This window comes from Schistocerca nitens, chromosome 1 (genome assembly GCF_023898315.1).
Source record: "Schistocerca nitens isolate TAMUIC-IGC-003100 chromosome 1, iqSchNite1.1, whole genome shotgun sequence".
NCBI lineage: Eukaryota > Metazoa > Arthropoda > Insecta > Orthoptera > Acrididae > Schistocerca > Schistocerca nitens.
In genome coordinates this window covers 637803442-637826331 of record NC_064614.1, presented here as the reverse complement: position 1 = coordinate 637826331, position 22890 = coordinate 637803442, and the positions used below count along the sequence as shown (strand labels likewise).

General features: G+C 37.0%; 1 protein-coding gene across 1 annotated transcript in view; it reads right to left on the bottom strand.

The window, feature by feature from the left end:
• The window catches only part of LOC126236661 (retinoid-inducible serine carboxypeptidase-like), a 166168-nt gene that overhangs the window by 34611 nt on the left and 108667 nt on the right, over positions 1 to 22890 (bottom strand). Inside the window, exons 5-6 of the mRNA XM_049946134.1 lie at positions 12469 to 12670; positions 1112 to 1282 (exon numbers count right to left, since the gene is read on the bottom strand). Coding sequence (XP_049802091.1) covers positions 1112 to 1282; positions 12469 to 12670 — 373 coding nt within the window. The remainder of the gene's footprint in view (positions 1 to 1111; positions 1283 to 12468; positions 12671 to 22890) is intronic.

The following is a 22890-nucleotide window of genomic DNA, read 5'->3' as shown; positions in this document are numbered from 1 at the left end:
ACATTAATCTATGATTTTGCTATGTTAGTTACTTAAACATGTTACCTAGCAAATGTATTCCCAAAATTTTATTACCCTACAATAATTATTTTTTGGTGTTGTAATTTTTTCCCATCAGTTAGACCAAGACACAGATGACAAAGATGTTTTTGCAATAGCCAATGGTCCCAATTATGCTAGAATACAAGAAGACAGTTATCCAGAGGACGAACTTCAGGAGAATAGTGCATTTGAATGACTTTCATTTCATACCTATCAAGTGCAATTTTTATGTAACATTTTAAACCTTGGAATTGAGTTTTGTATAAATATTTACTTCCTATACAGATATTACAATATTTCAAAATGAAAAATTCAGTTCTCTAACACTTTATTTAAGTGCATTGTCTAAAAAACTGCATAAAAGTATGTGATATTTTGGGATAAAAAGTAAAAACCTTCAAGTTTCTCCTAAGGGCAATTAAATCAACAAGCGGTATTGAAACAACACTTACATAATTGTAAAAATAAATGCAGCAACTTAAATTAAAACTCTAAAATGACTTATGCCTTAAATCTCAATATATAGATAGTGGTCCCAGAGACCACACATCAAAGTATTTGTTACAGAAAAGTCACATTGTGAATTAACTTATACATTACACCTGGCATTCTATGGGTCTTCAAATCTGGTTTTGTATTATAGTAGTAAAGAACAGTTTAATGAACTCAATAGATTCTGCTAACAGTGCATATCCCTTAACAACCTTTTACAAATACACAAAAAACATGTAAAAGATGAAGGTCAACAACAAAACCATTCTCAACTTTAATAAAACTGATATTGAAAAACATAAACTTATTTTTATCACCACTCAGTTTTTAAAGCAAGGTTAAAAAAAGGACACAAAAGGTGTCTCATTCCAATCATGCCCTGACAAACTCCTTTAAAATAAGTGGAACAGCATTGTGGTTGTAAGATAATTACCTGCAGACATTTTTATTTTAAGTATTGGTGATGATCCCCAGATATTTTTTTTAAACTGGTGATGATGTTAATACATCTAGGTTTAGAATGAGAACAAAACCATAATAAGTATAATTAAAAGTTTAATTTACAATATGTACGCACCAACATCTGTTACTGGTTTCATAAAATCATCATTTAGAGCATTAGAAACATAAGAACTCTGAGAACCCCAGGAAACATTGGAAGGAATCACATCTCCCAGGATGTTTCTCACATAGCCATTCATCAGTTCATTTAGCTCTTCATCAGATGCTCTATTCAGTCCTCTGAGTTCTGCCGTAAAAATGAGAAGACACATTACTAATATACGAGGTGAAAATACAAAATCATCTTTAATGTTCCTTTTAGACTGGAGATTCACTTAAGGTCACTCCATAATATAAATGTGCATCTTTAGGAATTAATAATCCTAGCTTTAGTTACTATCCCCTAGCAAACATTCTCAACAAGAATAGTACAACATATGGCAGCCATGACACATAATTTATTTCCTGATCAAACTACCTTCTATGAAATAAAAGGTTTGTCTGATCATGATGGTTAAAAGACAATAACGATAGGAATCCAGTTTTGCAAAGAAGGGAAAAGTACTCTTACACAAATCTTACATGTTCATTCAGAGATACTTTACGGAATTAACAGTGGGAAGAAGCTTACCAAGAGTGCGGAGTATATGAGAAATTTAATTCTTTCTTAAAAATATGCTTACAACACCATGAGTCTTAATATCCTAAAATTGAGCAGGCACAAATACAGTGGAAGCCATAAGCAAGGATGATTAACATAGGAGTTAAAACTATCTTGTGTCAGGAAGAGAGGGTTTTATTTAATCCATAGGGCTATAGTCCCATTTAAGTTAGTTTGCATTTGACAGCAAGCAACCTGGACTGCATCTTCCAGCAATGCAGTAATGGGATCCAGTATAAGAATCCTGCATGGTTGTGATTCATGTATCTTTGGTTTTGCATGCTTTATGATGTACAATGGAAGTACTGGTAGCTGAAAGACAGTCTGAGATTCACTCTTCTAAGAAAATTTCAAAAACTGTCAGCCACGGAGCAAACATACATAGTTAGTCATGTGAATTGGTCAGTTCAATGAGAGAATATATTGAATGAGAAGGGGATGCAGAACCACCTCTTGTTCCTTTGGACATGGTGGTGGAATGAACTGCAGATGTTATACAAATCAGTGAACAATGTTTTAATAATAAACAAAGAAAAATTTGTGATGATAGAAGAGGATTTTACATAGGAGAGTTATTAATCTGAATTGTTTTTCAGAAAGATGTGATACATCATTAAATATGTGCATATTCTTCATGGACGGAGTGTCCAATGATTGATGAGCTACATGTTACCATTTAGTAGTGGACCTATTTCTTGGTAACAAAATGTCATTTGCAAAAGTTGTGAAAAATTTAGAAATCTAATATAAAGTGATCTCTCTCTCTCTCTCTCTCTCTCTCTCTCTCTCTATATATATATATATATATATATATATATATATATATATATATATATATATATATATATGATGAGACTTACCAAACAAAAGCACTGGCAGGTCGATAGACACACAAACAAACACAAATATACACACAAAATTCAAGCTTTCGCAACAAACTGTTGCCTCATCAGGAAAGAGGGGAAGGAGAGGGAAAGACGAAAGGATGTGGGTTTTAAGTGAGAGGATAAGGAGTCATTCCAATCCCGGGAGCGGAAAGACTTACCTTAGGGGGAAAAAAGGACAGGTATACACTCGCACACACACACATATCCATCCACACATACAGACACAAGCAGACAAAAACTCTTTTGTCTTTAAATATGTCTGCTTGTGTCTGTATATGTGTGGATGGATATGTTTGAGTGTGCGAGTGTATACCCGTCCATTTTTCCCCCTAAGGTAAGTCTTTCCGCTCCCGGGATTGGAATGACTCCTTACCCTCTCCCTTAAAACACACATCGTTTCGTCTTTCCCTCTCCTTCCCTCTTTCCTGATGAGGTAACAGTTTGTTGCGAAAGTTTGAATTTTGTGTGTATGTTTGTGTTCGTTTGTGTGTCTGTCGACCTGCCAGCACTTTCATTTGGTAAGTCACACCATCTTTGTTTTTAGATATATTTTTCCTACGTGGAATGTTTCCCTCTATTATAACTATATATATATATATATATATATATATATATATATATATATATATATATATATATATATATATATATATATGTGTGTGTGTGTGTGTGTGTGTGTGTGTGTGTGTGTATGTGACAACTGTTCTTTAGGCCATATCTGAGCGAGCAGACACAATTTGGATCCAGCAGCCTCTATGAATTATGATACAAAGGAATTACAGACATTGGCTGTGAGGTGGCACAAATTTTCTACATTCCCCATTGATTTAAATCAACCCTCATTCACAGCCAGTGTCTTAATTTATATTAGCTGCTGGATCAAAATGGTGACTTTTCTACACCACATGTTGTTGTCGTGGTCTTCAGTCCTGGGACTGGTTTGATGCAGCTCTCCATGCTACTCTATCCTGTGCAAGTTTCTTCATCTCCCAGTACCTTCTGCAACCTACATCCTTTTGAATCTGCTTAGTGTATTCTTCTCTTGGTCTCCCTCTATGATTTTTACCCTCCATGCTGCCCTCTAATACTAAATTTGTGATCCCTTGATGCCTCAGAACATGTCCTACCAACCGATCCCTTCTTCTAGTCAAGTTGTGCCACAAACTCCTCTTCTCTCCAATTCTATTCAATACCTCCTCGTTAGTTATGTGATCTACCCATCTAATCTTCAGCATTCTTCTGTAGCACCACATTTCAAAAGCTTCTATTCTCTTCTTGTCCAAAGTATTCATCGTCCATGTTTCACTTCCATACATGGCTACACTCCATACAAATACTTTCAGAAACGACTTCCTGACACTTAAATCTATACTCGATGTTAACAAAATCCTCTTCTTGAGAAACGCTTTCCTTGCCATTGCCAGTCTACATTTTATATCCTCTCTACTTCGACCATCATCAGTTATTTTGCTCCCCAAATAGCAAAACTCCTTTACTACTTTAAGTGTCTCATTTCCTAATCTAATTCCCTCAGCATCACCCGATTTAATTTGACTACATTTCATTATCCTCGTTTTGCTTTTGTTGATGTTCATCTTATATCCTCCTTTCAAGACAGTGTCCATTCCGTTCAACTGCTCTTCCAGGTCCTTTGCTGTCTCTGACAGAATTACAATGTCATCGGCGAACCTTAAAGTTTTTATTTCTTCTCCATGAATTTTAATACCTACTCTGATTTTTCTTTTGTTTCCTTTGCTGCTTGCTCAATAAGCAGATTGAATAACATTGGGGAGAGGCTACAACCCTGTCTCACTCCCTTCCCAACCATTGCTTCCCTTTCATGTCCCTCGACTCTTATAACTGCCATCTGGTTTCTGTACAAATTGTAAATAGCCTTTCGCTCCCTGTATTTTACCCCTGCCACCTTCAGAACTTGAAACATAGTATTCCAGTCAATAGTGTCAAAAGCTTTCTCTAAGTCAACAAATGCTAAAAATGTAGGTTTGTCTTTCCTTAATCTATTTTCTAAGATAAGTCGTAGGGTCAGTATTGCCTCACGTGTTCCAATATTTCTGCGGAATCCAAACTGATCTTCCCCAAGGTCAGCATCTACCAGTTTTTCCATTCGTCTGTATAGAATTCATGTTAGTGTTTTGCAGCTGTGAATTATTAAACTGATAGTTCCACAATTTTCACATCTGTCAACAACTGCTTTCTTTGGGATTGGAATTATTATATTCTTCTTGAAGTCTGAGGGTATTTCGCCTGTCTCATACATCTTGCTCGCCAGATGGTAGAGTTTTGTCAGGACTGACTCTCCCAAGGCTGTCAGTAGTTCTAATGGAATGTTGTCTACTCCCGGGGCCTTGTTTCGACTCAGGTCTTTCAGTGCTCTATCAAACTCTTCACGCAATATTATATCTCCCATTTCATCTTCATCTACATCCTCTTTCATTTTCACAATATTGTCCTGAAATACATCGCCCTTGTATAGACCCTCTATGTACTTCTTCCACCTTTCTGCTTTCCCTTCTTTGCTTAGAACTGGGTTTCCATCTGAGCTCTTGATATTCATACAAGTGGTTCTCTTTTCTCCAAAGGTCTCTTTAATTTTCCTGTAGGCAGTATCTATCTTACCCCTAGTGAGATAAGCCTCTACATCTTTACATTTGTCCTCTAGCCATCCTCACTTAGCCATTTTGCACTTCTTGTCGATCTCATTTTTGAGACGTTTGTATTCCTTTTTACCTGCTTCATTTACTGCATTTTTGTATATTCTCCTTTTATCAATTAAATTCAATAGTTCTTCTGTTAGCCAAGGATTTCTACTAGCCCTCATCTTTTTACCTACTTGATCCTCTGCTGCCGTCACTACTTCATCCCTCAAAGCTACCCATTCTTCTTCTACTGTATTTCTTTCCCCCATTGCTGTCAATTGTTCTCTTATGCTCTCCCTGAAACTCTGTACAACCTCTGGTATAGTCAGTTTATCCAGGTCCCATCTTCTTAAAATCCCACCTTTTTTCAGTTTCTTCAGTTTTAATCTACAGTTCATAACCAATAGATTGTGGTCAGAGTCCACATCTGCCCCTGGAAATGTCTTACAATTTAAAATCTGGTTCCTAAATCTCTGTCTTACTATTACATAATCTTTCTGATAGCTTCTAGTATCTCCAGGCTTTTTCCATGTGTACAGCCTTCTTTCATGATTCTTGAAGCAAGTGTTAGCTATGATTAAGTTATGCTCTGTGCAAAATTCAACCAGGCGGCTTCCTCTTTCATTTCTTACCCCCAATCCATATTCACTTACTATGTTTCCTTCTCTCTCTTTTCCTACTATTGAATTCCAGTCACCCATGACTATTAAATTCTCATCTCCCTTCACTATCTGAGTAATTTCTTTTATCTTATCATACATTTCATTAATTTCTTTGTCACCCGCAGAGCTAGTTGGCGTATAAACTTGTACTACTGTAGTAGGCGTGGGCTTCGTGTCTATCTTGGCCACAATAATGTGTACACTATGCTGTTTGTAGTAGCTTATCCACACTCCTATGTTTTTATTCATTATTAAACCTACTCCTGCATTACCCCTATTTGATTTTGTATTTATAACCCTGTATTCACCTGGCCAAAAGTCTTGTTCCTCCTGCCACCAAACTTCACTAATTCCCATTATGTCTAACTTTAACCAATCCATTTCCCTTTTTAAATTTTCTAACCTACCTGCACAATTAAGGGATCTGACATTCCACGCTCCGATCCACAAAATGCCAGTTTTCTTTCTCCTGATAATGACATCCTCTTGAGTAGTCCGCACCCGGAGATCCAAATGGGGGACTATTTTACCTCCAGAATATTTTACCCAAGAGGCCACCATCATCATTTAACCATACAGTAAAGCTGCATGCCCTCAGGAAAAATTACGGCTGTAGTTACCCCTTGCTTTCAGCCGTTCACAGTACCAGCACAGCAAGGCCATTTTGGTTAGTGTTACAAGGCCAGGTCAGTCAATCATTCAGACTGTTGCCGCTGCAACTACTGAAAAGGCTGCTGCCCCTCTTCAGGAACCACACATTTTCCTGGCCTCTCAACAGATACCCCGCTGTTGTGGTTGCACCTACGGTACGGATTTCTGTATCGCTGAGGCACGCAAGCCTCCTCACCAACGGCAAGGTCCATGGTTCATGGGATACACCACATATACAGGGTAATTATAATTAAAGTTAAACTTTCAAACCACTGCAGAAACAACAAAACTGGTCAGAATGACATCAAATTGCATCAGAATAATATTGGAAAAGGGGGAAAACATATGGCAGAATAAAAAGAAATTCTTACAAAATGTAGCAGTAGATGGTGCTGTAAGCATCGTAACTTAATAGTGGTTGAATACAAATGACAAATGAATCATACAGGAATGCCTAAGGTGTATGTTCGACATTAAACCAACTGTACTTCTCAGTGTGCTTGGGTATACAGGTGTTATTTACGTAAGCCCATCCACTATGGCAAGGTCATATCACATCAGATGGGAAAAATCAGTTTTTAATTGAACTGAGGCTAAAAACCACATAAAAAGCGTCACTCACATCAGTTTTTAATTGTCCTGAGGCCCAAAACCACATAAAAAGCATCAATATCATGTTTTTAACTGTCCTGAGGCCAAAAACCGCATAAATGGTATCAATCACATCAGTTTTTAATTGTCCTGAGGCCAAAACTCGCATAAAAAGCATAAATAAGAATCAAATTGGATTATTAATTTCCGTGTGATTGGTGCAAAACATGCTCAATATGCTGTACATCATTTTCTGCAAGAAGTTGAAATTAAGAAACAGCACGTTACACAACTGATCGAAGTGTTTCCATGGTTATTTTCAGAATGTGTTGAACAATGCATGCCTTCAATGCAGCTAAGTTTGCAATTGGAACACTGAGCACAACATATTTCAGATAGCCCCACAGCCAGAAGTCACACGGATTAAGATCAGGTGACTGGGACAGCCAGGCTGTACAGAAATGGTGGCTGATAACTCTAGCACTTACGAAATGGTGCTTCGGCAGCTGCTTCACTGAATATGCAATGTGTGGAGGTGTGCCATCTTGCAAAAAATGATCCCATCCACACTGTTGGAGAGCACTAAAGTCTGTTGCTAAGTTACAGACATTCCACTTATTGTACATCAGTGATGTATAGGGTGATTTAAAAAGAGAGAACAGATTTCAGTTGTTTATTACAGACAACTATGAAAGATAGAAACACAGTGCACATTTCACTGGACAGATGAAGGTTCAAAGTTGTATGTCCACACAAACACTATACCATAAACTCAATAAGCACCATACACTGCTCAAGAAACATCAATATGGAAGTCTATTTCATTCCAAACATGAATCAAAAGGTGCCTGTTTATTGAGTCAACAGCTTCAACTAAGATGTGGCCTTTTATGTACCCACACAAAAAAAAAATTGCATGGTCTGAGGTCTTGGGACCTGGAAGGCCACAAGCAATGAACAAGAGCTTATTGTCCACCTCTTTCAATCCATTGCTGTGGATGGTGTTGTTAAGATAATATAGCACCTTAAGGCGAAAGTGAGGTGAGGTGCCATCACGCATAAAAATGAAATCATTGAAATCTTCATGGAGTATGATATTCCAGTCACAGTTTCCTCTGAAAAAAAAAAGTGCATAAACTTTGTGAACAGAAATGGCACGAAATACTCAGTTCCAGTGGTTCTATTTCATGTTGAACAATAATGCCAGGATTTTGTGATCCCCAAGTCCTCACATTATGATGGTTTATTTTGCCCAACAGATGAAACATCGATTCATCTGAAAAGATGAATCAGTCAGAAAAAGTGTTCTCTGTTGTATCCTGGAGAATTGAAATGCTAAATTTGTACCTTCAGTTATGATCTCCAGGACACAATTGCTGCAGTAACTGCAGTTTGAAAGGTTTCATATGCATGTGTCATTTCAGAATACACCACACCATTGTTTCAGGAAGTTGAAGTTCCTGGACTCCCCATCTTGTGCGCTTCTGAGGGCTGAGTGTGAACACATCTCAGATATGCCTGACATTCTCATCAGATGTGCTTGGCTGACCAGTGCTGTTCCCTTTGCATATGCACCCTACTTCCAAGAATTTTGTATGCCACTCATAAATCTGCTTGGGCAGGGGCAGCTTCTTGTTGAATTGTCAACAGAAAGCATGTTGCACTTGAACAATGGATTGACTTCATGCAAATTCCAACACACAAAATGATTTGTCCTGGGATGTAGTTGCCATGTTGGTAGAAACAAACAACAGCTCAGGTGTGTCAAATCTTTGAATCTTCCTCTGTTCAGTGACATCCACAATGTGTTTCTATCTTTTATAGTTTATCTGTAATGTACAACTGATGCCTGTTCTTTCTTTTAAAATCATGCCGTGTATCACACTTGATGTTCTCACAAATAAATGTACAGTCAGCAATCTGCACTGACAGGACCTTAACTAATTATATGTTTGAAAGTGTTTTCAAATTTAGGAATCCTTGATCACTTTGCATTAATTATCAAACTTAGCAGAATAATTCCATACATCAAAAACCATATGAAAATTAATTTTAATGTAAAAAGACCATATTTAATATTACTGGTACACTGAAAGAGGTCACATCACTTATTGGCAACTGCATCTCCAATAGTAGGCTTCCACTAACACTGAAAAGTTTTTTAGTCACTTCCTTGAAAATCAGAACCATATGCAATGAAGTGGCTAGCAGAATTAAATAGGTCACACAAGGTACATAAATTTCTAGTAACAGGAATAGTCTATTTCAAGTGAAAGAAATCATACATTACAAAAATGATATTTTAAAAAATTTGAATCCAAACAATGAAACCTCCAGGTAGGAATTTCAACAGTGTAGGAAAAGAGAGATTGCTACTTACCATAAAGAAAGCATGTTAAGTTCCAGACAGGTACAATTAAAAAACACTTACATATAGCTTTCAGCCATATAGCTGGGCCACATGGGAAGAAGACGAGTAATTTTGGGCCACACCTAATATATTTAACATTAACATTCTAAAAAAAGCAAGGATTCTCACTTCTTGGAACACATTGGTACTTGCTATGGGCTGTATACAGTCCATGGGTCATGGGTTCTACATTAGAGTTTCTAAATATGAAATATCAAAGATTACATGCAGACATGCAGACATAGGTAAACTATCAGAGAATTAGTCATAAATGTAGTGAATGTAGATTTTAATGTAGCAGTTTATCACATTAAAATAAATTCCTTTGACTTTACCAAGGAGCTGAATACCTTACAGAGTTAAAAAAAATTCTGGTAAAAGATGCTTACCACTAAAAAAATATGCTGGAAGTGATGAAACACCCACAAAAGTAATTAAAGCTGTGCATTATAGAAGAGTACCTCCACTAACTACAATAATAATCAGTCTTTGTGCAGGGATGATTTCCTCAGATGTTGAAGTGTGCACTGCTAAAATACATGCCAAAAAAAGGATCAAGGGAGGACGTGAGACACCATTACCATACTTCTATTCTTCCAGTTCTATCAAAAGTGTTGGAGAAAGTAGCTGTCATTCAGATTAAAAATTTTATTGTAAAATATAGAATTATTCTATAAAAACGTAAGATAAAAGCACAGTGAGTGTCGTACAGAATTTTGTCAAAATGGTAAATGAAGATTTAGATCAGGAAAGTAAGGCTGCAAGTACCTTCTGTGATCTTACAAAGACTCTTGACTATGCCTCGATTATCCTCAAATTACGTAACAACAATGTACGAAAAGACAGATTGCTACTGACTGTAAAGAAGACTCGTCAAGTTGCAGATAGGTACAATTTAAAGATACTACATAAGCTTTTGGCTGTGCCTGTCTGTAAATTGATGTGTCTTCTTTACGGTAAGTAGCAATCTGTATCTTCCTACATTCTTGATATTCTAACCTGGAGTTTCCATTGTTCAAATTAGATAAGTATGGTAATAATGGCAAAGCTCTTCAGTGGCTTTCATCAAACCTGCAGAACAAGAGACAAAGGATAAACATCACTTCTGTATGGAGTACAATACCAGAGGATGTCCCTCAAGGCTTCATTATAGAATTATATTTTACATGAATAACTTACCAATAATTATGAAAATGGAAGCTCCAGGTTGGAATGTCCACACTACAAGGAAAAATATAGATTGCTATTCACTGTAAAGATGGCACATAGAGTTATAGACAGACAGGACATAAAGATTATTACACATTTAGTGTTCAGCCAAAGCCTTATTAGGGAAAGTGAACACACACACAATTTTTTTATTGTGTCTGACTGCAACTCAATATGTCATTTTTATGGTCAGTAGCAATCTATCTTTTCCATTACCAATAAATATAAGTTTATCAACTCTTGTACTTGCAGATGAAACATCTATATTCATTAGGATAGTGATGCAGAGGAAGGACCTGAATCTATTGCCTCAATAATACTCACACTGAATTCATAATAAATAAATTAAACAGTTTTACATTTTATTTGTAAATATTAAAAATTCTGGTGTCATAAATGCATGAAAAAATAGCATATCTTAGGTATTTTGAATCTGTCATCAAGTTTGACATGGTAGATTCCTGGGGAAGCTGAAGTAGTGTATCTTGAATACTGACAAAATTACATTTTATTGGATAGATAAGAAATCTACTAACCAAGCAGCGGTAGAACAAACACATCAAAGACGATTGTAATTGGCAAGCTTTTGAAGCCAATGACTCCTTCAAGCAGAAGGGTTGAAGGGGAAGGAAGAAGGGTGAAGGAAAAGCACTGGAGAGGTCTAGGAAAAGGGGTAGATTTCAGGAAAGTCACCAAGAACTGCAGGTCAGGGGAGACTTACCATACCATATGGTACCTTCACCTTTCACCCTTCTTCTTTCCCCTTCAACCCTTCTGCCTGAAGAAGGAGTCACTGGTTCCGAAAGCTTTCCAATTAAAACCATTTTTTATTTGTGTGTTCTGCCACTGCTTGGTGAGTAGATTTTTTTTTGCTATCCAATTAAATAATTTTGTCAATAATTAATTGTTTTCATTGTTGTATCTTGACTACTGTTGTTTCAGAAGTAAATTATGGACCGCACTGTCAAAACAAACATGTAACCCATTATTTTGAAAACTATGGTTCAAATGGCTCTGAGCACTATGGGACTTAACAGCTGAGGTCATCAGTCCCCTGGAACTTAGAACTACTTAAACCTAATGAATCTAAGGACATCACACACATCCACGCCTGAGGCAGGAATCGAACCTGCGACCATAGCGGTCGCGCAGTTCCAAACTGAAGTGCCTAGAACTGCTCGGCCACAGTGGCTGGCTTGAAAACTATGACTCCTACATTTTCCCTTCCTGTACATTTACAAAATTATAATTGTCCATCACAAGAAAGTAATATTTTTTGATAAAAAGCATTTTGTACATGCTTAGAACATTGAAAACAAAGCTATTTTCATTCTTTCCATAGAAAAATTCAAATTATATGCTCAGATTTTTGAGTACCTGGCAGTCAAATTATATGATAAATTAACAGACAGTAGCATACTTATTGTGAAGCTAAATAATCTGAAAAGTAGCTCAAAGGTCATTCATTCTGTGTGACAAATGCCACTTTTAGTAGAAGATCTGATGCAAAATGAATTGATAATTTGAGCACACTTTAACTTGGTATTAAATTTATTAAGTAACTTTCTTCTATAAGTGAAGCAAAATAGTATTATGTTATAGTTAGCACTTGTTGCACTTCCATTGTGGTGTCTCCTGTAGCTGAAAAAAAGTGATTTAGAAATGTACCATATGAGAATAATAAATAACTTCAAAATATGTTTACCTGCTTTGTGTAAGTGCCTTCCATAACCATTAACTTTGTACAGTATGTTGTAGAAATCTATATTGGATGTTACTGATAAAATAACATTTTCTGTAATTGACCACAGTGATGTGGCCAAACCATAATTTCCAGCATTGACAGCATCATTTGTTAACTGAGCATACCGATCAATTTCAGCATAACCTTCACTATCTATCATACCCTGTCAATGTACAAAAATAAAATCATTGGAACATGAAACATAAATAATTGCACTCATCTGACACATACATGAAGACAGATCTTTACTCGACAAATACAGAATGCACTGAGCAGGCATCGGGTACATAAAAGGTTGGAAATGGGATTACTTTTGTACAAAGTCCTTCATTCTAGCTAACAAATATATATACATCTATGTTTGCACTCTGCAAACCACTGTGAAGTATGTTCCAGAGAGTACGTCACAGGGCACCAATTATTAGGGCTTTTTCCACAGTCCTTTCTTGTATGGAGTGGGGGAAGAATGATTGCCTAAATGCCTCTGTGAACACTGTTCTTGATCTAATGTTGTCATCATAATACTTAGGACAGTGGCATATACGGGGTTGTAGTACATTCCTAAAGTTACTGTTTAAAGCTTATTGTTGTAATTTTGCAAGTAGGCTTTCTTGGGATAGTTTACATCTATCTTCAAGAGTCTGCCAGTTCCGTTTCTTCAGCATCTCTGTGACACTATCCCATGGGCCAAACAAACCTGTGACCATTCATACTAACCTCTTCTGTATATATTCAATATCCCCTGTTAGTCCTATTTGGTGTGAGTCCCACCCATTTGAGCAATATTCTAAGATGGGTTGCATGAGTGATTTGTAAGCAATCTTCTTTGTAGACTGATTGCATTTCCCCCTGATTGCTTTTCCCCAGTAGTCTACCAATAAACTGAAGTCTACGACCTGCCTTACCAATGATTGAGCCTATGTAATCTTGATATTATAGTCACAAGATGCTACATTTTTCATTTTGTGAAGTGCACATTTTTCTACTCCTGAATGTATAAATCAATTTGCCAAGTTTTGCACCACTTTGAAACCTCCTCAAGATCTGACTGGATATGTATACAACCTCTTTCAGACAGTACTTAATTACTGAATCATCTGCAGAATGTCTGAGGTTACTATTAACGTTGTCCACAAGATCATAAATATACAACATGAACAGCAAGGATCCCAAATCATTTCTCTGGGGCACATCTGAAATTAGTTCTTCATCTGTCAATGACTCTCCAATTTACTGTGTCCTTCCTACCAAAACCCCTCAATCCAATTCCACATTTCCATTGGCACTCCAGAAGATCATACTTTTGATAATAATTGGAGATGTGGTACGAGTTAAATAATTTTTGGAAATCAGGAAATACTGTATCTACCTGACTGCCTTGATCCAAGGCTTTCAGTACATCATGTGAGAAAATTATGAGTTGGGTTTAACATGACCAATGTTTTCGGAATCCATGCTGGTTGGCATGGTGGAGGTCATTCTGATCAAGATATTCTGTTATGTTTGAACTCAGAATTTGTTCTAAGATCCTGTAACAAAATGGTGCCAAGGATATTGCACAGCACTTTTGCATATCATTTTGGCAACCCTTCTTTTAAATGGGTGTAACATGTGCTTTCTTCCATCTGTTTTTTGTTTTAAGGATCTATGATAAATTATAGTTAAAAGAGGGGCTAACTCAGCTGGAAGTTCAGTACAGAATCTGACAGGGATTCTACCAGGCCATGGAGCTACTTCCAGTTTTATGATTTAAGTTCGTTTCTCAATGCCACTAACACTAATGCTTATTTCACTCTTCTTTTCAGTAGCACAAGATTTAAATTTGGGCAAGTCTCTTGGGTTTTCCTTTGTAAAGAAATATTTGAAAACAGTTTTAAGCATTTCTGCTTTTTCTTTGCTACTCTCAAATTCAGTTCCTGTCCTTTACTGTATACTAACTTTGGTGCCACTACAGCATTTACATATCACCAGAATTTCTTTGGGTTTTGTGAAAGATCGTTTGACAAAATTCTGCTATGGTAGTCTTTGAAGGCTTCATGCATTGTTCTCCTGATGGGCAAATGCATTTAGTTCAGCACCTCGCATCAGCCCTATGCTTTGTTTCACCCCTGTTATTCAGTTGTATCTGTTTCCTTAGAAGTTTCTTTACAGTGACTGTATATCAAAAACTGTCCCTCCCCCTATGGACTGTTCTATGGGGCACATATCTATCCTGTGCATGGTCAACCACTTTTTTAAACTTGAACCATGTCTTCTCTACATGCCCTTGTTCTGTGCTAAAATGTCTTCCTACATTTTCAGTTGCCCTTTGTACTTTGAAATAATTGTTGCCGCAACCATGTCATGGTGACTGGTACAAGTTTTGCTGTCAACATCCTCAAAGAGCTCAAGCCGCTTTATTGCCATTAGATGTAAAATATTTCCATCATGATTGGGGTTCTTAACCTCCTGTTCTAGGTAGTTCTTATAGGAGGAATTTAGTAATGTTTCTCAAGTTTCCTTGTCATGCCCACCTCTAAAACAACTGTAATTTCCCAACTGTGTTGAGTGATTACTGTCTGGTTATTGTCTACATTGATAATTACAGTATGCCTGGGGAACGTAGGTACAAGTGAAATGAAGTTTTGTCTAAAGTTTTTGGTTATGTAAGGAAGTGAGTTTTTTGGTTGATAGAAGGATCCACTTAAAATTTTATGCCCAGCCCTAATACTGAGACTTGGTCCAACAATCTCACATGCAGCATCAGTTCACATTTCGGTGAATCTGATTGTCTTGTCTACATCAACTAATAGATGACTTCCATTTCCCATTTGCCTGTCCCTTCCATGTAAACTTAAATTTTTTCCTACAATCTCACTGCTATCAACTTCAGGTTTTAACCATTTCCAATCCAATTTTTCTACCCACTGCATTCTCCCCAACTCTTATTTATTTTTGTGTGTAAGGATGTAAGGTTTTATGGGTTACTACACTACTGTTAAATAAATAAATAAATAAAATACAATATGAGGTCACTTGACAATTTTACTATTTTTTACACCAGTTTTTTAAACTACAGTCATGTCTATTTATGATTTTTCATATATTTTTTTTCTGTACAGGGCTTCTAGAAACATTCCACTGAGTAAAGTCCAGGCTTCCTCTTGTATGTTTCATAGTAGAAAATTGTTCTCTTCTTCCTTCTTGCATTTGCTGCAAACCATGCAATTCTTTGCTGATTTTTTTTGTTCGGCATTATAAAATGCATCTTTTCATTTCAGCTCTCCTTGGTATCAGATAATGATGTTCTTCCTCTTTTCTTTGAATTTGTATTTCTCATCTGGTTGACTGGCTGTTCTAAGGCTTTGGACGACTTAAAGTGGTGAAGTATGTGTATAAACTCCCACTTCTTTAATGATACGACTTACTTGAGATTGTCAACCAGTTTTTCCTTGCTGGTTAGCTTGCTGCTGCAACCTCCTTTTCTCTTCTTCTCTAAAGTATATTTGCTAGGACCAGGAATTTCTCAAGATTCTTTCTACTTATACAATAAGCAGACATATGCAGTTTCTTTTTCTTCACTTAATGACATATATTTGAAAATCAAACTTTTACAAATCTCAGCCTCCACATAAACAAATACTATCAAGAAAGTCTCTTCATGTATCCAAAGGGTAGAAACAAAGTAGATTTACATATAAGGTAGGGTTGGCTTGATAACCTTGTCCTTTTTCAATATGAATCTGAATACACGTCCCAAGTCCAAAAGAAGCATTAATTAAAAGTCTTTTTCCAACTCCATTGATATTTTGTCACTACAATCATCAAAGTTACAGAACAGCACTGAATACATAAACATTTCTTGTTCTTTCACTATGGCTTCCATGGCGCGACCTGCACACACAGACAGGTGATGTGCCATAAATAGACTCTCCCACACTTATATTTAAAATATTGCATGTTTGAGATGGTAGAAGGCCGAATGGTTCTAGAATTTATGCAGAAATTCTTGAAACACTACACTGTCTAATTAGATCCCTTCTGTAGGAAAGGTGAGTCTGCAGTTGTTGTCCACATTCATTTCTGTTTATTCAGTAAAGAGTATTAAGTCTGTTAAAAAATTATGGAATATTCATAATTTTGCACCAATGGCGTGTTGAAGTGAAATGTGGTTCACACCTCTGCACATACTTTTGTTTAATTTGTAACTGCCAAAAGTTTCATTGTTATATGTCTGTTCAGTGCTGTACTGAGTAGAATGTTGTATTTCACAGTTTGCAAATTTCAAGATGGCACATTTAGAGGAGCAATATGTCTACAGTAAATTTTGCTAGAAACTCAAGAAAAACCTTTAAAGAGACACACCAACTGATGCAGGAAGCCTACAGTGATGAGTAGCTGAAACAGTCTCAGTGTTATAAATGGTTGACATGGTTTAAAAACGATCAGACTGAAGTTACAACTAAATTTTGCAAGCTAATCGAAGACTGACTGTCTGAGAGAATGCAGAAGAATGTAACATTTGAGTTGGATCATCTCATGAAATCTTGATACAGCATCATGGAAAGCATCGTGTTGCCATCAAGTTCTTCCCATGCACCCGCAAATTCATCCCAGTTGGTGCGAAATCACTGTGCTGGCTCTTCCTCTGTACTCTCCAGATCAGACCCCTGTGGACTTTTTTTGTTTCCAAAGTTGAAAACCCCAGTGAAAGGATGAAGATTTGAAATGATAGAGGAGATAAAAGAAAATTTGCGGACACCACTTCTTGTGGTATAGGAAGAGGCATACCAAGACTGTTTCTGGAAGTGAAAAGGGCATTGGGAGTGGTGTATCAATTGTTGAGGAGAGTATTTCAAAGGAGACCATTCACAATAAGCAAAAGGTAAGCACAGAAAAATTTTGTGGACAAAGTTCCAGAATATTTTGAATGGATCTCATACAATTTTCACTACAGCAACTTCAATCAACCAAAAGAATAATTTTTTCCACCACTTTTATGACTGCCTTGTACAACAATAGCAGCCACAGTAGTGATCAGCCCTGTCCACTCCTCCCATAAACTTTCCGTATTCCAAAATAACCATGGGTTTCAGGAACTGCACAGACTCTTTCTTCCTATAACCAGCGATCAATTGGGTTTGAGGACCAAAGAATGTATGCAACATAGTCACTAACCTCTTGTCATGGAACAAAAGATATATAATTTTCATCTAACTCTGATAGGCAGATAACTTATATTCAGCAAGTTTTGTCTTCTTCAAATTGCATAGAAAACCTTCCAAGATGGTATAATCATACATGTTAGATGAAATTTCATTCTGTGCAATTCCTGAACAAGTTGAGGGATTGTGCACAACCTGTCCATAAAAATGTGATAGCCTGAACCACCAGCACAGTCTAGCAATTTATGTGCCAAATGAACCACTATTCTTGCTGCAAAAGATAAATCAGGATGAAGTAGACTTTCTGTAGTTGTCTTTCCATAATATCTAATGTGAGGAAAAACATAACCATTTTCTGAATCTCACAGACAGAAAACTCCTAAACCCCACTTTATAGGCTTCTCTGTATTATATCACTTGAACTGAATTCTTCATTTGAATCCTACTATGCTCTCATCAATAGCCACAGCTTTCTTTTCAGTAAATAAAGTACTTTGCATTTACTGCCTTGGTCCCTGTCATATGCTGACACCATTGAGCTGTGACAGGTGGAACTAAATGCAGAATCGAAAATATAAGCAAAAGAAAACCATGGAGATGAGAAAAAACATCATTGAAAAATGGAGTTGTTGTACCCAGTCTTCTGTAAAAAATTCAACTATTTATGCCTCCAAATTCCAAGGCCATGTTCAACAGTACCTCCCCCCGCCCTCCCCAAAAAAAGTTCATTTCTTGTAATGAAATATCCCTCCATGAGTGCCACACTGAATGTTTTGTAAATGGAGTGACTTTCTTATATTACCTTCACACACATATTTGTAAAATTCACAATTTCATTAATAAAATTGCAGTGAAGAAGAGCTGAAAATATTCATGTTCAGATTTTGCTCATACACCACAGGGAATGATGAACCCTTGTTACATGATGGAAAAACAAAATTTCGTGAGTTCATCATTGCCATCACAATAAACTTTCCAGCAATTTGCTACAGGTTGTGTCTTTTCATCACTCTCCACTCCATAAGGAACTTCTGATTCACTAGAACTTATATCACAGCACACGGTGGAACTTTCTTCTTAATCGCTTTCATCACCAAATTCTCCTTCATACTTAATATGATTGAGAAGCCCCCTGGCAATATCATCTACACTCACACATTCTCAATTGAGCATTGTAGTACATTAACAGGTGAACGCAACATGCTTTGAGATGTCAGATCTTCAAACTAAGTGCTGCGATCCAGCTAGTGAATTCCAACAAAGGAGCTGATGGAAAGCACAACATGGAGCCACAATGGAAAATTATAATGTCAGATGTAGTCTGACAGTGGATCAGAAATGGTTAACCAGCTTTTGGTACCTACTATTCTGTGAGTTCCATTGCTTTTCAGGAATGCTCCAAAGTCTGGCACTTTGTTGCAAATGCTTTGGCTGTTAACTACTAGGATTTTAACACTCTTGCTTGTGGGGTGCATTTCTTTGAATCTTAAACCTATACTTTTTGGGTTTCCTACAGTTATTGTTATCTGGATTGGATGGAGAGTTGCCTAATCTAAGAAACCCTTGTGTGTATCCCACATGCAGACAGCTACCTGGGTAGCAGCCTCTGGTGTGTAGCACACATCTGGCACATTTAGCAGGTCCTGCCATGCTCAGCCCAATGGTGGAAGTCCAGGAAATTGCAGCTTAGCTTGTCACAGAACCTTGAAGTCTCTGGTTCATTCCTTCAATTTAGCTCAGGAGCCAGGGATTAGAACCTGTTCTGGGGACAATGCTGCAATTTCTGGCAGTCACTGGAATGATCCAAGTATGACATTGGAGCCCAGGCAACAGTAATCATTCCTTCCATTGGGTGCTACAATCTGCAGTTGGCTGTACCCTGTTCTGTCAGTGGCTACTGATACAATCCCTTCAATATGTTGGTTGAATGATGCCCCCCCCCCCCCCCCCCCACTCACACACACACACACACACACAAAGACACACTGAGTGCATCTGGTGCTCCTTCTTGTCCCTTGCTCTATTTCCCTCAGGGTTACCATTATTTGCCTTACATTTGAACTGCTGACAGTTAATAGACTCCCTACCCTTTTTCATTTGGCTCCTCTTGACACAGGGTAAATCAGGTTTCCTGACAGGTGAAGTGAGTCCCACTGGCTTAGTTTCAGATTCAGTGAATGACAGCATCACAAAGTTACAGTGGGGCAGCATTGTGGCTGGTGCAATGTTTTACAGCACAGTGAAGAAATAATATAAATTATAGCAAGGAGCTCCTGTACAAAATAGAAATAATATGCCACAAATAAACATTTCAACTTGGATTTGAATACTTGGAACTTTATAAGTAATGTTTTTCATTTCTGCTGGAAGCCTGTTGATAGTGAGACCTGTTGAATAATGTGAATAATACACACCTCTCTGTAAAGTGTGTAAGGAAGTGTTCTCTGGGGGACATATTGTTTTTCTGTCTAGTGTTCACTGTTTGAATGTTGCAGTTTCTTCTGAATGCGTCAATATTGTCAACAAATCCCATTATGGAATATATGCACAGGGGTGGTGAAGTTGGAATTCTGAGTCATTTTGTAATGAACCCAGGGTTGAGATCCTTGTTTTAAATTGAATCTTTCGAGACCATTTTTCTTACAAATATTTTGATGCTAATTTAGTTGGGAACTACACAGTACTTGTTTTGTGTAAGATTTCAGCACAATGAAGTACTTTACTGATAATACTGTTTCCTTATTCATTTTATGCTGACAATAATGTTTTTTTAGCAAAATTTGAGAACTTGAAGGTCCCAGAAAAATAGTCATCACATTTTTAAATCAAATACAAACAAAAGTAAATAAGAGGCATTATTTTGGAAAACAAGCCAATTACATCTCAGAGTAACAGTGTAAGTCACAGTAGAGGTAGACATAGCACAGCAGTTTATAAAAACACATCATGATATCCACGCAGACCACAGGAGAGTTCAGACAGGTCAAAAATTTGCACAAAGACATTATTCATGTAGCCTGCAACACTTAAGAAACTTTGTAAAATTGTAAAAGAATTATATTAGATGTTTTACTGTATCAATCGCAGTATTCTCCCACATAAATTGAAGTTTTATGGGATTAAAAGTATAGCCAACCAATGGATATCATATCATATCTAACCAAAAGTATAGTGCTGCTCACAGTCTGGCTCCAGCTGCCAGAGACTGTGGTCATGTATGTATGAGTTGTGTTTGTGTGAGTGTGTACATGTGTACATGTTGTCTAATTTTGACAAAGGTCTTGTTGGCTGAAAGCTAATTGTGTGACAGTCTTTTTGTTGTGCCTTTCTGTGACTTGGCATCTCTGCTATATGGTGAGTATCAACTATCCTTTTCATTATATTGTTACATTCCATCCTGGATTTTCCATTGATCAAATAAGTGCAGAAAGTTTACACAGTAATTCAACCAATGTAGTCTGTGGACTTTATTCTGGCTGGGGGAAAATCACATGTGCAGTTCCCCCAACATTCAATCTTAGGTCCACTATTGTTCCTAATGTATGTCAATGATCTCCTGCTATAATTTCATTTTACAGATTACACTAGAATTGTAATAAATCCAAGTATATATACAAAAACAGAAAAAAATGGTAAAAAAATGTTCTCAAAAGTATCATTGTCTGGTTCTCTGCAAAGGGTTTCACCATCAATCTTATTCAGTTCTGCTCATCTGGGGATACTATACTCTGATAAGTGTAACACATGGTGAAGTAATGATGAACAGTGTGGAAACTTCAAAATTTAAAGGTGTCCATACTGATGAGAATTGAAGTGGTTTTACCTTTCTTCCTAGTAATGTTTACCTCAAATCCACATTCTTATTCGATGTCTTGTTTGACTTCATCCCATTTTGTTTTTAATGATGTGTGAATTATAGAAGAAAACACAAGTTCCTGGTCAGCAGCAGTCATCATTATTCCAAAGACATCATCAGATGATTGAGAAGGCTTATACATTCTGCTGTGATTATAGGTATTTAAACCAATGGACAACAAACAAATGGTACCTATCCCAAACTGAACATTAAAGAGACCTTAAACAATATGGAGCAATTTTACTACCATGGATTTACAAAGCAAGTACCAAAAATTAGAAGTAGCACTGGAGTGTCAATCTAAAACAGTGTTCTCAGTTCCATCTGGTCATTACCAGCTTCATTGGATGCCACTGAAAATGCACTAGTGACTTTCAAACACCTGTTAGACAGGGCGCTATGGGGTTTGAAGCCAAAACAATGCATTGTCTATCTAGACAATGCAAATGTTTTCTCTAGGATGTCCAGGAGAAAATAGTACATCTGTGAGAGGTATTTGAATAGTTACATGCAGGACAACTGACCTTAGGTTTAGAAAAGTGTCACTTTGTATTACATGCGGTCTGAAATTAGGCCATACTATCAGAAAAGAAAATGTGAAAACTCATTCAATACTGGTACAAGCCATAAAGGATTTCCAGTGCCTAGAACAGTAAAGAAATTACGTTCATATCTTGGGATTGCCAATATTTATAGAAGATACAGCTCAGAATTTGCAGAGTTTGGAAGACTCGTTATGCATCTGTTAAAGAAGGGAGCAAAGCTGCACTATTCTCCGGATAATGAAACAGCAGTTGAGCAACTGAAAGAATTGTTCACCATAGATCCTGTCTTTGCTTTTTCTGACTATCAAAAACAGATTAGATTGTCATGTGACTCAAGCAACCATGCTCTAGGCTATGTTTTAAATCAAGAGATAGATGAAGAGAACATTCAGTAGCTTATGATCCTAGACAGTTCAGTTTGGCAGAGAAGAACTATTCAGCTAGCAAAAATGAGATGCTCTTGCTGTTTTTTGGCATAATCTATTTCCATCTAGGAAAATCTCATGGCAACAGAGATGGATTGAGTCAGAAAGAATGTGACATAGAATGTATTGAAGTAAGCATGGAAGAATGGCACAGAGCTCAGATTGGTTTGTCAACAGTTTGTGAGGCAAGCACAGTTCAGTTCTGATGACAGAGTGCTATTTAAGTAATCATGATTCAGCTGATGCATAGCTATGCAGTGATATGTGGCTCATCATTCGTTATGTCCTGCTAAGATGGAATCATGAACCAGTCTCAGTACTTCATTAAGTACTTAATTAAGTAATAAGACAGGTTCATGATTCCATCTTGGCAGGAAATAAAGAATGATGTGCCACATATCACTGCACTGTGG